At 46.1% G+C, this 16,573-nt stretch overlaps 1 protein-coding gene across 5 annotated transcripts in view; it reads right to left on the reverse strand.

The window, feature by feature from the left end:
* The window catches only part of SENP5 (SUMO specific peptidase 5), a 39,679-nt gene extending 25,976 nt beyond the window's left edge, over nucleotides 1–13,703 (reverse strand). For 2 of the 5 annotated variants that reach the window (XM_052685540.1, XM_052685539.1), the window contains exons 1-6: nucleotides 11,452–11,625; nucleotides 7,104–8,679; nucleotides 3,943–4,048; nucleotides 3,641–3,788; nucleotides 2,969–3,016; nucleotides 1,062–1,139 (exon numbers count right to left, since the gene is read on the reverse strand). In XM_052685540.1, coding sequence (XP_052541500.1) covers nucleotides 1,062–1,139; nucleotides 2,969–3,016; nucleotides 3,641–3,788; nucleotides 3,943–4,048; nucleotides 7,104–8,061 — 1,338 coding nt within the window. In that variant the 5' untranslated portion in view covers nucleotides 8,062–8,679; nucleotides 11,452–11,625. Of the gene's footprint in view, nucleotides 1–1,061; nucleotides 1,140–2,968; nucleotides 3,017–3,640; nucleotides 3,789–3,942; nucleotides 4,049–7,103; nucleotides 8,680–11,451; nucleotides 11,626–12,038; nucleotides 12,683–13,614 lie in introns of those variants that run through there. The other 3 variants (XR_008207427.1, XM_052685537.1, XM_052685538.1) reach the window with 3 other exon arrangements.
* Nucleotides 13,704–16,573: the final 2,870 nt, after the last annotated feature.

Here is a 16,573-nt window from a genome sequence, read left to right on the forward strand (position 1 = left end):
CTGGGCTTCAGCCATGTGGACTCTGAACAGCACATTTGTAACACTGAGCACAATGCTACGGTGTGCTTAAAAAATAGAAATGAGCTGCCCTTAATTGCCTATTGCAGAATGAAGCAGTCTACACGAATCCTCCAAATGGAAACTCTTTAGCTCTTGTCCTCGCTTGAGAATTCTTGAGAAATCAAAGTGAAAATCTGTTTCCTCCTCAGCTGCAACATGAACACAGGTTGCACTTTCAGAACCTATTTTCTCTTTCTGAGTTTTTGCAAAACTTGGACTGCCAGAGAAAACTTTTTTAAAATCCTGTAATATCAAGCACCGATATTCTGGGTCTCTTTAAAGAGATTTTAATAAATTATATGAATAGATTTTATATTCGGATAATGAGCTCATCTTTGCATTTCACAGATGTGTGCTATTTAAGAGCTCCTGCAGAACGATCATACATCCAAGCATGGCCCTTGATTAGTCTTGCCTCATCTACCACATTAGAAAGGACAAATGTTCACTGAAAACAGAACGCTGTTCTTTGCACTTGCTACCCCAGGAAATATCACAGCCCACGATGCAACGCGGGTTCTGGAAAGCAAGGTGAATTCTGTCCTTGTCATGAAAACAACAGTGTAGCTTATTAACTGCTGGACTCTTAATTTCTGCTCTAGCACTGGCCCGTGTTCCTCAGGAGCAGCAGTTTGATTTCATCAAACAATCCCAGTTTGAGATAAAGGGAAGCAGCAGCATTAAGTCTGCTCTCCCACAGATTAGTGTACCTGGCACAGCCATGAGCAGTAAGAGAAGTTTCTTGCAGCTAAAGGAAGAGCTTGCACGAACATACCCAGAGATAACCTACCGCCACTGGCAAAGCCACTCAAAGCACAGTTTTGCAACATAAGCGAGGTAACCTGAATAACATCACCCTACTGCTCTTGCTAACCACAGCTCACTTTGTACAGCTCCTTTGCAAACCTGCCCTCTGCAGATAAACCGCTGCAGCCAGTTTCAAGTTAGTGACTCGACTCAGCCCCAAAGAACCACAGCATGGAAACACAGATTAAAAGTACCTTTTTAGTCCACCGCTTTACCCCGTTATATCCTTTGGTTACAAGCTGTCTATGAAAAAAGCTGTTGAAGAAATGAACCTAAAAGAGAGAGAGAGAAGTGAGCACCAAAATCCTCATGCACAGTCATTCCTCTGCCTCCAGGATAATTTATACAGAACAACTCATAACAAGGCATTATTTAATGCAGGTTTTTGTAACAGAACCCCAGAAGGGACAGAGCCTTTGCCAAGCCTAAACTATTGCTGTTCTTCAGCAAACAACAAAAAGCAAGCCCTTTTTCCACATAATACATGGTGCGAGTCCATGCTGCATTTGTATTGACTCTGGTATCTCCAGGCATATCATGTTTAGATTTTTGGAGGGGATGGGTCCGGGAGAAAAACACCAGGATATGGTTTTTGCTATTCTTTAAAGGGATTAAGGGAGAGATCATAGGATTAGCAAAGCAGGGATGGGGCAAGAGGGAGTAACTTTGGCTTCTGGATGATGGAAGCTCAGAGACACAAAAAATGAATCAAAATAAATTTCATCAAAACAGTTACAAGATGCAATCCAACAAGAGTCATTTGTATTCAACTACTATGACCAGCTCCGGACTTCAGACACAAACAATATTCTGTTATTTAAAAGCATTTCTAAGTTATACCACATCTGTTTTCTGAGTAACTGAAAACCTGCATTTATGGGGGAAAAAATGCAGACTTATGTTAAAAACAATTATTTAGCTCCAGGTTAACACTATTATCCCTTGTGCTTAGCTTCTTGCAATTACAGGAACAGAATAATACCAGTGCAAACTTGCAACATCTGTTTTTAATAATTCTGCTAGTGTAGAGGTGGTAGATGGCTCGAGTTATTACTTAGAGTTAGAAAATTCAGCATCTGAAAACACAGGCTAACAGCCATTAGCTATGCCAGCAGACTTCAAAACCACATTCTGAGGTACCAGCACAAAGTCTCCCATGAGGATTTCAATTATGCACTATGAAGAAAAAGCAGACACAAGCAAACAGATACAATCTCCAACACCACAACCCTAGCACATGCTCAGGAAGTACAGAGAATACTAATGAAGAATCACCATCATCACCAATCAAAGCAACAGCGCTCTTTCTTCTGAGCGTGAAGATTTTAAGAGTGAGGTTCTGCAGAGCTCATCTAAAAATGGCTTTGTTTGGTTCTTCCTTTGTGGTCTCACCTGAAATTGTTCAGCTCTACAGTAAACAGATGGCTTTTCATAATTGCCACTGCTATAAATTTTGTCACGGGTTGTTTTCTTGATTTTTTTTCAGTTTTATAAGTGCCACGCCGCAATTGGAAAGAGGCAAACACTGTGCTGAGGATGCACAAAGCAGAGTGCTGCAGTCACTGCTGCGTCCATTCCCACTCAGCAGGCACACAGCTGAAGCTCTCTGAGCAGCTGCAGGGTGAATGAGCACAAGCAGCACGTGAGCATGGTTCAGATGCTGCCATTCATGGTCTGCCATCTCAGCAGGAATCCACCTCCAGTGGAAACTTCAGCTAAAATACTGGACTGGTGAGCAAGTCATGGCTGAAGCACTTTAGAAGCAGACAGGATGGGGACAGAAAGCTCTGGGAGAGAAGGGACTGTGGGATGGGAGAAAATAGGGCAGCCAACTTCCACAGGTAGGTCAGTAAATCAGGCTAGTACGGAAACCACCTGCAGAGCTAATGCAACAGATTCTTGAAACAAATAACAGTACCAAGGACCATATTTCAGTGCAGGAAAGGAGGAAAATTTGAGCAACAGACAGCAATAAATTGTAATCGAACCACGCAGAACATCACTGAGCAAAACCTTACAGCTGAATCTGAAATATTCAGTGCTACACCCCTCTGTCTCAATCCCTCATTATGTACACTCATATGAAAACAGAGACTCCCACCTTTTCAGGGACTGCATCCATGATGAGTTCACCATACATGTTAATTATCTGCAAGAGTTAGCAAATATTTTAATAAGTACAGAATAATTTTATAAGGCTCAAATCCACAAGTTCCCCCAAAACCAAGACCTTTCACACTTACAGCAGCAACAAGGAGGTGAGCAATTACAGAAACATTTTGCTGTAGTCTGAAGGACAAGCACTCTGGAACTAATAGCAGCCTGCCCTGAGAGAGGCTGTGTAACTGGCTGCTTGAAGCCTGCTCCAATCTGAAATGCAGTTTAATTCAATTTAAGTGTACCAGTGCATGCCCTCGGCTCTGCAGCCTTCCTGGTTCCTGGCTGGGGGCCAAGGCCTGCTGCTTCACTCTGCTGCTCTTGTATTCTGCTTTTCTGGCACTGAGCTCGTGAGGAGACACTCAAACATTTATGGGTAGCTGCTATTTTCTCATAACAGTAAAACACCACTTCCTCAAAAGGAAGCAGCTCAGTCGGGACTCCTCCTTTCTTCCACTACTGTTCCACCTGCCTTTGTAAAAGCCACTCAACGTACGTACATCTCAACTACGGGCAGGCTATCTATAATGCAGCAGAAGTGAGCAGCTGTTAGATACTCTGACATAAAGAGAGCTAAAAATGGGAAGGAACCACACACACACCAAGCATCTCTGACCTGGTCATTCAGCCAGTTCTGGCCCTCCAGTGTAGCTAAATCGTCCATATCTAGCATGTGCTTATTATAGAAGACTCGGAAATTGCAAGTGGAGGTTTTTGGATGTTTTTCCCGATACTTCATGATTTCCCTGGTGATAAAAGGTTTTCTAAAACAAGATCGAAGAAGCAGAAAAAAGTCAGTCGATGTCAAGGTCACACCACAAGAAGTTCTAATGCTTTAGGTGTTAAGACATGGAGCACACGGTAGCAATGCGAGCAATGTGTCCTTTAGAAAGTCCACAACGTGATACTGCTACACACCTATGGGAGAAATCTTCATTAAAGACTTCTTTTAATCTTCCCATGACATCTTTTTCACAGAGTGGAACTAAACTGCCATATTTCTTCATAACTTCATCTAGGAATCCTTTAAACATACCAGAAAAACGTAAGTGCAAACATGTAAGAAACCCTCTGAGTTCACCAGCCCAACAAAACAGTCATTTCTTCCAAGCGTGAGCAGCAGTCATTCTGCACCCAACACGCAGCACCACACATGGCATTCATATACTAAAAAAACCCTAATCCTAAATTGGCAACATTAAATAAAAGAGGGGGTGTGGGGAGGAGGACAAAAATGAAGAGGCAGAAATCTGATCGTTCAGCCTTACAGGAAGAGATCAGACCCCATTCTCACCACATACATGCATATCTACATCAAACTAATTATATCAGCACCATGAGGAAAATCCAGCCCACTGTCTGTTTCGATCAGCATCCTAAGTAATTTTACCACAACATGAAAGGCTATCATTTACATGCAACAGTTTTCACTGAAAAGCCAATATCTTCTCCTTATGGTATGCAGAACATGCCCTGATCAGCAGTGTCTGCAGTCTGTTCAGCTCCTCCACTGCCACCACTGCCACTGGAAAGAATGCCAGTCTCTCAGCAAGGTTAACTCATTTACCCAATATCCCAGGGATGGCATTTAAGGCCACGGACAGCCATGTCAGCTTGCCCTTGTCTTGGAAAGCACCAGACAACTACAGCAGTAGAAGTAAAAGATATTAACAGGAAATTAATGGAGGGGTGAACAGTGGAGGAATTAAAAAAAATCAACTAAAAAAAAAAATCCCCAAACTAGGAAGTAAACATATTTTCTTCCTCAGAGCCCAGACTACAATAGTGGAGGCACAAATCTCACCCAAGCATCCAAAACTACTCTGAGAGTGAAAGAAAATAGAAAACACAATTTCAACACTTAGCAGGAAAAAAAAAAGACCAAATTCTCCAGCTTTCTGCAGATGAATTTTCAAATGCAGCAGAAAACATGTGCTATGTACAGAAGGAAAGCTGGATCTGAGAACACAGCCCAGGGCCACTGCACTAACCCTAACTGCAGTGCTCCTCTCAGGCCTGGGTGTGATGGGAGAGGGCGTCACTGGACTGCAATACGCACCCAGTTCTCTGCTTAATGAGGCATCTAACAGCTAGCAACATCGTTTGGAACCTTTCAAAGATCAGGAGGGAAAAAGCAAGATGAGAAAAATCCAACAGGATGAAGTGCCTGGAGAAGAGCACTAAGCAAAGAACAAGAAGGAAAGGAGGGAGAACAAGAACAAAACCCAGAGACAAGAGAAGTGAGGATGCAGCAAGAAATACACCTGGCTGTGCAATAGAAGGAGGGGAGGCTTGTGGAGGGAGACCCTGCAGTAAGGATGCATCCTTCCTGAGGAGATGTCCTTCCTGGCAATTCTGCCACGTGCTCACCTACAACTTCTATCCCTTGTATCTTAGATCTGATTTAAGATCACACAACCACAACAGACAGGAGTTAGAGCCCTGCTCCTATCAGAAAGCAGTGAATAAAGTTGCTCATTAGCATCCACAGCCAGCTGTTACACAGTCATTCAAAACTCAAGAGCATCCTGACACATCTCCTTCATGCATCTATCCTAAAACTCTTGCCAGGTCAGCAGTATCTTTCAAGGGTGCAGGAAATTGTTAACAAAGCTCCTAAGGAGGCAAGAACTCAGTGTGAATGTACATGTAAAGCACACCTGGCATCAGCCCTCAGACAAGAGCCCTGAGCCACATGGAAAACACAAAGCAGTCCCACCTACTTTTATTGAGAAGCTAGGCAAGAGCTCCCTTAAAATTGTCAAGTGTGAAAAACTTGAGTCCATTTACTGGCTTTTCTTTTTCTGAAGCTGTTCAGGACAGGTACATGATGGCCTACCAGATTCCAAAGCTTTAACTATTGCCCCAGTATTGGTCCTTGGCTGTTAGAAAAGGACTACATCCCTTTTCTTCTGCTGGACAAGCTTTAAAACTCCATTGCAGAAGTGCTCTGCTCATTGTGGTACAGTAGTTTCTCTCAATTTCAGTGCCTGGTTCCTGCTGGATTACATCAAGTCAGTCATAGAGAAACACATCCCACATTAACTTGCAGATATGAAAAGCTAAGTCATCTTTTGAGGTCCAACTTGTCCTACACATTTTGCTTTAGGGATTCAATTGCAAGTTTCCAGGAGGCAAGAGAGAACCTAGATGAGGCTAAAAAGCAGGACAGAAAAGACAGCACATCAAACTATCCCTCTAACACTATCTGACACCAGCTTCAGCTTTATGGGAACTTATGAGGGCAATTCCTCCAAAGGAAGACTTCTGTTACCAGAACTGGACATCTTATCATTGGCACCAGGTAGCATAACATACCAACTCAGTACTCTTATTATGGGTGTAGTATGCTGGTATATATAAATGAGACACTGATCACTATTTTTAGTATGGTCCACATTAGATGCTATCAGATACTGCATGCTCAGCACTGACTAAAAAAAAAAAACCCCTGAACCTTTTTGCTAAACCTGCACTCCTGAAAGACTAGTTCTACCTTTTTAAAATAACATTGTAGAAGAAGATTGAAGAAGATTCATTAAACTACTTCACAAATGAGCATGGAGAAAACCTCCATGAGTCTAAAACCTGTGATAACGAAATTACGTGATTTAGTTCCAGTACACGACAGAGCAAAAGATGAGTGAATAAGACTGGAAAGAAGTATCAGAACCCTGAGTTAGTCCAAGTTGGGAGGAATAATTTACAACCATTAAAAAATTGGAAATTTTAACCTCATATCATTGGGTTTAAGAACCGTGTGAAAAAAAGACTTTTAAAACGTCTACCAACATTTTTTCACAAAGATTCCAATCAAATAACATTGCATTCTCTACAACCAGAGGCACTATTCAACCACCCCTTGAAACAGCTTGCCAGCTGAGCATTAGTTTGGCCTTCATTCACACAGCTCTCCTCTCTAAAGCCTCATTCCATTAAGCCTTACGCTCAGCACCTCTTACAGCTCAAAATAAGAATCCATTTTAACAAAGGAATTAAAACAACATTAAACTCCATGATACATCCAGCAGTTTTCAGGAACTCTCGGAAGCAAGCCCTAAGATGTGTAAAAGATATACCACAAAGCCACGCTGCCAACTGCTCGTCAGCCACCCGGGAAGCTTTCTGACCATTCTTTTTGCCTCCCTTCCGAGTTCCTGATTTCACTTCTGTGCTTTCTGATGAAGGCTCCTCAAGAGGACTCTTACAGTAAGGGTGATCGAGTAGCTTTGCACTAAAAATGTCCAGGTTCAAGGAGCCCTCCACCTCCATTTGGTTAGAGCTGTCCTCACTTTGTGCCAGCTCCATGGATAAAGGTCCATTTGCAAAGTCATCATTGACATCAGAACCCTGCAAGGAGGATTGTAACAGTACCATTCCATCCACACCCATAACCTCATACGGTTCTGCATCATCTTGACCCGAAACCCCAGTATCTTTTGCTATCATACAGATCAGGACATCAGAGCTGCAATCCTCTGCCGGAGCCTCGTCGATCTCCACCTCATGCCCAGCCTCTGCCTGCAGAGAAGCTCCAGCTCTCAGTTCTGGTGGGACGGTGCCAGCGCTGCCTTCCTGCCCCCCAGCTCCCGGCTCCTCGGAAAGCAGCTCAGCACGCAGCACCGCATCCTGCACACGGTCACCCTCAGATGCGGGCACTTCGTTCTCCTCACCCGAAGGCTTGGGTGTGTTATTGTTCATATCTGATAAGCTGTACTGATTCCAAAGACAGTTACTTTCAGATTTCCAGCAGGAAAACCAACTACACAATCCACTTTCCAAATCCCGCCGGAGCGTCTCTCGATGGTCCCTCGTCACTTTCTGCACCCACCTTGGCTTGATTTTTCTGAATTTGCAGGTTTTGCCTCTTGCTCGAAGTTCTGAGGATTTTATAATTCTATACCGAAACTTAACCATAGAAAGTTTCTTATGCATCATAAATAAAGATCTCTTTTTTACATTATTATGGCTAAATTTGGACCTCTTTACAGTCGTCAAGGGGCCACAAGTTCCATTCCACTCCTTTTGCAACAGCATTTCCTTTTATAGTTGTTTAAAACTACCAGGACTGCGTTGCCCACACCATTATTGCTCTCCTTCCCACCATATACAAAACCACCTTTCTTTACAGGTAACGCAGCACCACGCTGTGTACCACATGAGACACGGTGACCGTTGCCAGAGATGCTATTAAGAGGAGCGCCAGTTTCTAATTCTTTGTCCACGGGATCTTCACTCTGAAAGGATTCATTGTTGAGTTTTCTTACTGCTTCTCCAGATGGGCTTTCAGCTTTGAGACTGGGACAGGAACTTTTTGCCCTCCGTATTTTTGTAAGGAAAGCTCTACGATTCAACAGTAGGTTTTTGATAAGTTTCTGCATTTAGCTGCACATCAGGAGCCCACCTGCTCTGGAGCTCAAGTGCCCTCCTTCTGCACTGCAGACTTCTGAACAGTTTGTTGGGATTTAAGCTCGCAGAGCTGAGCGCTGTCTTTTCCTCTTAGCTAGGAAGAACTGCTTTTGGAAGCAGCATTTCCCAAGCTCCCCAAATCCAGTGGTCCACCTTCCAGACGGGGCCAGCAACTGACTTCTTTTCAAACGCAAATCCCTTCTATGTTTTTTCATATTTCTGCTTCATCGTGCTCTCGCAGATCAGCTGAAAGAATAAAGGAAATGATTTCAGAGTTATCTGTACTGTGATGTAACAGCAGAACACCCAGGCACACATTCCCCAGGCAATATATGCAAAATTCCACCTACCCTCCAAACACAATCCCCCAGGACATGCTCTCAAACACCAAAAGAAAAAAAGAAAGGGGGAGGGAGGAGGGAAGGCAAGGGCTGCAATGGCTTGGTGTGTAAACAGGCTCATCTCATATACCTCCCCCTGAGGCACAGCCACAAACGGGCAATCCCCATGCAGCCCACACTCCATATACCTAACTTCTGACTCTCTGGCCTTAGGTTAAAACTTGTTCAATACCCATGCTGCAGAGCAAGGGTGGTTAACTAACTTGCTTCTAAAGGCTTCTTCAGAACAGGACTCTGAAGCCCAAGTTAGCCAACAAGTGAGGTTGATTCCTGATTCCACCACGGCTGTACAAAGAGAACACTTATTCCTGGGCAATAAATAAATGTTAGCAGCACTCCAAAGGAGCTTCACATGCTCACACAAATCTTTTCCTTAAGGGACCAGCAATGTACTGCCACAGAAGAAATTCTGATGTTCTGACTCTATAAAGCATGACACAACTTACTTACTCTGTGAAGTGGTTCCTCTGTATTTACATTAACAGCTCACTCCATGAAGCGAAGCCATCAGCTGCTATAATCAGTGTTTATCTTTGCATTAACAAAGCAAAGACAAAGCAGAACGCCAGTTAATCACCTTAAACTACCTTTTCCCTCTAAAACCTGCACCTCAAAGCGAGCACTAGGATATAACTCAGACTGCACAAGAGTGTAAAGCCTGCATGGCAATATCCATCCATCCTCGTGGCACAGCTCACAGTTATGGAGTCATTAGCTCAAAGGCAGAAGTACCCAGAGCACAAGGGGAAGGCATCAGGATGGTTCGTGCAAATTGTTCTAGCCTAACCAAGCACACACTGTATTTCTGAATGCTTTGTATTTGTCTCAAGTTCAGAATGGACTCTGTCCCCCTCTCTCCTAACCAGCTGATACTGACTTACAGACTAACATCACAAGTTTTTCACGGCCACATCCAACTCAAGAACAACAGCCTGCATCATCTAGCTGAAAAAGTATTATCAACTGACTTTAAAGGCAAATGAAAATGCTAGGCACCTACAGAACCAGGTATTTAAAGTCAAACTTGAGAAGCTCTTCTATATTTTTGACTGCTAATCTCACGTGCAAACAAGAGGAGGCAATTTTTGACTTTGTCTTTTGGAGGTGACAGGGAACAGAAACACTGAGAGGATAAAGAACATCACTGAGCACTCGGGTAAGGTATTCCCACCACACAAACCAGCCAACACAGAATGGAAATGGGCTACTTCCACCAATAGAGATGCACAAAACCATACAGCTTTACAGTATAAATGCTGAGCAGGGCCTGGATCTTTTGTAACCCTCTGCTGATCATGGCACAACTTAGTTACCATAAGAAGTGTGGTCACAGCACCTCTTCAAGCCAATTTGCTCATACTTGCTCCTCTAACATTTACGTACTACACAGCATTATCTCCAGCTTATGCTTGCTCTTACACTGCAGCCTCTACTTGTCTGTCTGTTGATGTATGCTACCTCCAAAACATTCCTCGAGCGGCCCCAGTGAGCAGCAGCCAAACCACACTGCTGCTAGGACAGCGTCTTCCAGCCACGCTTCCATCCAGCAAAACAAACAACCCAGCAAACTGCTGTGTTCTCAGCAAGCCACGTGCACACGGGGCTGCTGCTGGTCTCCAGCACTACAGGAAGAGCACAGCACACCAAGTGCCAGTGACACCACTTCTCAGTAACAGGGTCTCATACCCACATGCCCCTGACCAGCTTGGAGTCCTCGTTTCTATCCTCTCTCATAGCAGAGCCCAACATGATGCATCTCCTGCCTCAGACACCGAGCAGGCAGAGCAGCTGCCGCTGTTCTGAACAGCTGGAAGTTGCACAGGAGCTGGAATGTCCACAGCTATACCCACTAATGGTCACAGTGGGAAAAACACCGACATAGAGGCTAGCAAAGGAAGGTGCTGACAACAAAAAGAACCTGAGGCAAACTGGAATTGAGAGCAAGAGAAGAGCCACAGTTTCAGAGCAATAGATTGCAAAAGCAATTGACAAGAGCTCATTTGTACACAGGTGTCATAAAATCCAGCTGCCTAAGCTGCAGCAAGGGGAGACATTAGTAAAGCTGCTCTGCCCACTTGTTCTTCTGCTTTACATTATAAATTAGATCATTAACACATTACCACTTGGATGACTAAAACTACTTCACGATTATCCATGGCACGCACACCAACTGTTCCACACTAAAAGTTTTTCTGTGTGAAAGTTTCTGCTTAAAAAGAAGAAAAAAGGTCTCACAAAACCATTTAATCCAAGCAAACCTTTGCTGCCCTCCTTTCTCCCTTTCCAAATACAATCAGTTTTAAGTCTGGATCTGTTTTGAGCAAAGGCCTCCAAGAAAGCAGTTAATGCCAGGCTGAGGAGCTGAAACAGTTTCCCTTCCTAATAGCTGCATTACTTGAAGTGACAAAAGATAATCCATATGCAAATATTTCGTTAGAAGATGCTGCTTGAAGAACTTACTTTCCCTCAGTTCTACTGGAGTACTACAGGTTTTACTTGGCAACATAAATCAGCAAGGCAAAGGTGTGGCTTAAGCATGGGCTGCTAGGAAAGGAACTGAAATGAACAATGCAGAAACAAAGCAAGCCAAAGTGTAAGAACCTGAAGAAAAACTCACTTCTCAGCCTAATACATCAGCACAGATGGAAAACTGTAGAAGTCAGGATGCTTTCACTGCTAGGAATCACTGGGCTTGTGCGAGCCATACACTTTCTACACATGAATGCTGCCAGGAGTCGTGCCAGCAAGATCTTAGGAAAAGCCTCAGTTGAATACCTTCCACAGATCACACCTGAAAGAAATTTACCATCATTAGTCCTCACCATTCCAGCTGTGTTTGACATGCCACCTGCCAACAATCCAATATTAAAAGGCACAATCTCTTTTGCACTGGACAAAGACAGCCCTGAACATTTCAACTTTGTACCAATAGTGGACTCTGGTTACCAATTTGCTTTGGACAAAAGTATTCTCTGGGAGCTGCTCACCACTTCCATTTCCAAAACAGAGAATTATCTCAAGAGCTTTTGTAACTCACCAACAGGTCAACATGACATAAAACCAGCCTAAAACTGAGCGCCTGCGCAGATCAGAATGGAAAGCCCCTGACCCTGCAGTCAGCAATGAACACAGTGCAGGTACACATGCGACTTCAGAAGAGCAACTGACAGCACTCTGCTTGCAATTCCTGTAGTTGTAGCTTACCTGAAAGCATACATGGTTGCAGTTTCAAGTGAAATCATATATTGGAAAAAATATAATGTATTCACTTCTTTCATCAGTTTTAAACCTGCTATGGTTCTACTCCTACTTCACCTTTGGCAGTCCCACGTATTTTTACCAGCTTTAGAGATCTAAAACACACAAACAGAAAAGGCAACACTGCTGACAATACACTGCCAAAGGCTTCTGATACCCAAAGCACCTGAGCATGGGCACCTTCTATCCACTCCCTGAGCACACCCAGTGCTGCCAGGACTCCACAGCAGCACGGCTACCTCACACCCCACCACTACTGTGCTGGGCCCAGCTGGGCAGTCAGCACCTCCAGACAGACACAGTTACAGCTGCTTGCTAACTCCTAGCATCCCAGACTGCACAGGTTTTGGTGTTGCTATTAAAAACGTAGACGACACTTGTATTGAAGAGCATCGGTAAGGTAACCAACACAAACAGCCTCAGGTGTGTTGCTTTCCATGGACACCAGCAATACACACATCACCTACCCCCGTGGGAGGCAGCAGCTCCTGTGCACAGGCAATGAGCCCAGCCGTTCCCATCAGGCCTCAGCCAGCAGGCAGGGCACAGGGCTGGGATGGGCCCTGCACACTGACACCAGAGTCCAAAATCAGAAAGGGAAAGAGGAAGTCGGGCTGGTGTCTGTCTCGAAACCACGGCACGGCCATAACTAACCTGATAAGGTCAGGAGGTCTGAAACAACCCAGCTGCCATACGCAGAAGTAACGCAGAAGGCCCAAGCACTGGGAACTGCCTCCACTCTCTTTTCTGACCCACTCAGCACATTTCTGGGAGCCGTTCACCAAACAAACACCCAGCTCTGTCCCGAGGTGAAACAAACTGCGGGGAAATACATTCTGACAACACATTAACACCAGGCCGTGCAGAAACTGCCAAAGTCCACACTGACATGGGTTATCACAGCACACACCAGCAACTTCAGGCTCTCGGCTGGGCCTCTTCCCTGCTCCTGCAGTCAGGAACCAGCCCTGATCTCACCCAGCAGGCTGCACGTCTGTTCAATTCATCGCTGGCACTTTTTTAATGACTTGCCTATGGCAACAGCCTCCTTTAGGCAAAACTAGATCAGTGCATCAGATTAAACAGCGCGAATGAGAAATGCTACCAAAAGTCAGAGTGATGGAAGTGATGAAAAAGCCGAGATTAAGAAGACCGAGCTGCTTGAGTGCCGTGGGCACGAGGCCATAAGCGCCCTTCAGCTTCCAGTGCTCAGACTGACTTTACGAAGCGCCCCTCGCGCTGCGCCCGGCCTCCAAACACCCTGCAAGCAGAAGCGGCTCGAGGCCCGCCGCTCAGGGCACAAACGCGGCTCTCCCCGCACGGCAGCACAGGCAGGGAGAGCCGGCCGGGACGGGACGGGGCCGAGCGGAGATCGCAGCCCCGGGGGCGGCAGGAGGGCCGAGAGCCGCGGGGCGGAACAAACGAACGCGCGGCGATCGAGAAACCCCGCCGCCCCGCCGCCCCCAGCCCGCAGCGGGCGGAACGCGAGGGGCAGCGCCCGGACGGCCGCCCTCCGCCTCACCTCGGCCGCTCCCGGCCTCCTCCGCCGCCGCCGCCGCCACACGCTGGGCCCAGGCGCGCCGCGCCGGCGCTGCCGCGTCAGAACTGCGACGGGGCGGGGGGCGCGAGCGGAACCGGCAGCGCGCCTGCGCCGGGCCGAGCGGGGCCGCACGGGGCTCGGGCTGCGTGCCGCCGGCCGGCCTGCCGCCACGTCCTGCACGCCCTCTGCTGAGGGACGGAACGGGCTGTGCCTGCGGCCGAGCCTTGGGAGCGGGGGAGGGGTTGGGGGATCGCGCTTCCCTTCGTTGCGGGGAATTTCTCCAAATAAAAAAAAAGGGCGGCGAAGCAGAAAGGTTGGGAAGCGGCCGCGATGTGTCGGTTTTGCTCTAGCTTGGCACCAGGGGAAGCGCTCGGTGATCGCGCCGTTGTGAAACGCCGTGACAAGGAAATAACAAAAGACGATGCAGTAACGCAGAGCTATCAGTGCCACACAGAGCCGCTGGCTTTCATTTGTTTGTTGGAGAAACGTCCAGGCCAGCGCTCTCGTTAAACACGTGCTTTGCTAAGCAGCCATGGGCTCTTGTGCACGCCGAGAGGGGCCGAGCGCTCCCAGGGCAGCAGGACGAGTCCTGCACGCAGTGGATGGGGCGCGTGGCGCAGGGCCCGGGCTGCGACAGCAGAGCGCGGTAACTGGAAGGCGGGCTCCTCCCTGTGCCATCGCAGCGCTCTCTGCTCTAAGCACAGCCTGGCCCAGGCGGTCGTCGCTGCTGTCTGCTCCGGGCACTTGGGACGCATAAATGGGAGCCCGAGTTCATGAGATCCTCTTAAAAAATCACGATTTGACTTTTGAAATGTGGGTTTTTACGAGCCTTTGGCTTTGCCTGTGAGGATCGGCCTTATTGCACATTTATGCTTCCTCTGTCCAGAGGGCTGGTAGCAGGGCCTTAACAACTGCAAGCTGAAATTTGCGGGTGAATAAGATGCCTGTAAGCACGGAGGCTTTATGGAATGCACGAAAGACATGAGACGTGTAAAATTTAATAAATAAGTAAAAGCCAGACTTGGCAATGCAGGCAGAAAGGACTGAATACCAACTGCATGGCTGTAACATTTTTGTGGCCAAACTTGCAGCCTCAGTGTTTTAATGATGGGAGACTTTACTGCATTTAACGGAAGCCTGGATTTGATTCTTGCAGAATAAAAGGGCTTTTGAACACTCTGTAAATGCAGCTTCCTGACTTCATTGATCATCGACACAAACACCAGAACTAAATCGTGAGCTGAAGCAACAGCCCTGCTAATTCGGGCAGCGGTGCGCTCGATGGGAAGCAGTTGCTGGAAGAGGACATGCAGCTTGAGCTGAACCAGTTGGCTGCTCCATGTCTCGTGCAGCCAAGCACCAGTACAGCCAAGGTAAATCTTCGTATGACTATGTTTTATTTGGAGGCTGCTCACAGTCGGTCTGAATTCACCAAAGAACGCAAACAGCCACATCAGGAAACTCAGCAAAAGATTATTAAACTGGTGGGGCTTAAGAAGGAATTGGTTTTTTTTCTTTGTTGACACTGCCTACTTTTCTCTGTCTGAATAGAAATAAAATTAAGGACTACTCCAAAGCACATTCCATAGCTTCGAGTTGTGATGGAAAGCCTGCACTGGCAGAAACATCCATACATCTCAGCACATACTTGCCACTAAAGACATTGGAAGGATTGTTTTAAATTGCAATGAAGCAAAAAAGCTTTTAAAAAGATACACCAAGCGAACTCTAAGCTGAATGCAGCTGTGGACAACGGAGTGTTGGCTACTCTTTGGGCCATACTCAGCAAGGCTGAAGTTTCATGAGGTTGATCTGAGAACAGGGCAACATAAGGGGTGTGAAGGAAGTAATACTGCACCAGAAATACCCCCGAGTGCTCTGTGAGGAAGCATTCTCCCAGCACAACACAGTCCAGCCCTGCCCAGCTGAGGCAGAGAACCTGGAGTGGTCAGAGCAGTTCTGCCCTGTGCTGCCCTGCTCAGCTGTCCTGTGTGCCAAGGATGAGTGCACAGCAGCTCTTGATAAAAAAAAGATCGTATCTCAGAGGTGAATCCTAAAATTTAAGTGCTGACTTGTATCTTCAGTTAACAAAAGCACTGCTTACACTTTCAATTCAACAGACTTGATACAGATTAAGCCTTATATCACTACAGTCATGTACTGCACTGGCTTACTGTATTACAAAGCAGTTCTGAAACAGCAAGAGGGCTTCAGCTGTGATCCTATGTTGTTGTTCAATAGCTGCAAACCTCACTGAAGAGGTTGTGAAATTTCCAGCTGCTCATCTCACTGCATCCTGGTTAGCTCAAGGGCTCGCCATGTAACAAACACATGCAGCAAACTGTGCATTGGTTCTCCAGTGACCTTGTTTAAAAACAAAAAGTGAAAACAAAACAAACACTTTTCAGAGCAGGCTCGTCATAGCTGGCATAAATCTCAGTGTGCTCTGTGTCCTGCACAATTCATTCTAGGGAACTTCAGGCAGAGGTGTGGGTTTGGATGGGGATCTCTATTTCCATCACTGCAGAGTGAGTTTTCCAGCTCTATGATCATAACCCAATTATACAAATATGGTCAACTTTTAATGTACAAAACCACTCCTGCTTGCACATTTACTCAATTAAATTGTAAATATCCATACTTTCAGAGTTATAACACTGATAAGGGTTTCACCAACTGTCCTTCCCTCCAAAATCCTTTTCCAGATTGCAGAGCAGAAAAGATTTCTGTTCCCAGTCCACTTAGCATGCAAGTCAGAATAGCCTGGGCCTCTTCTGCCAGTGGCTGAAGTGAAGATGCTCAGCATTGTGCTGAGGGATGTCAAGCCACAGCCTGGGAGCTCAGCTGTGCCACTGATGGCTGCCCTCAAACAGGTGGGAGCAGCTGAGATGCAAACATTTCTTGCTGCTCACAGAGGGAATGAGTTCCCACACCTGGTGCT

The sequence above is a fragment of the Tympanuchus pallidicinctus genome, unplaced genomic scaffold, assembly GCF_026119805.1.
Source record: "Tympanuchus pallidicinctus isolate F22 unplaced genomic scaffold, pur_lepc_1.0 scaffold22, whole genome shotgun sequence".
NCBI lineage: Eukaryota > Metazoa > Chordata > Aves > Galliformes > Phasianidae > Tympanuchus > Tympanuchus pallidicinctus.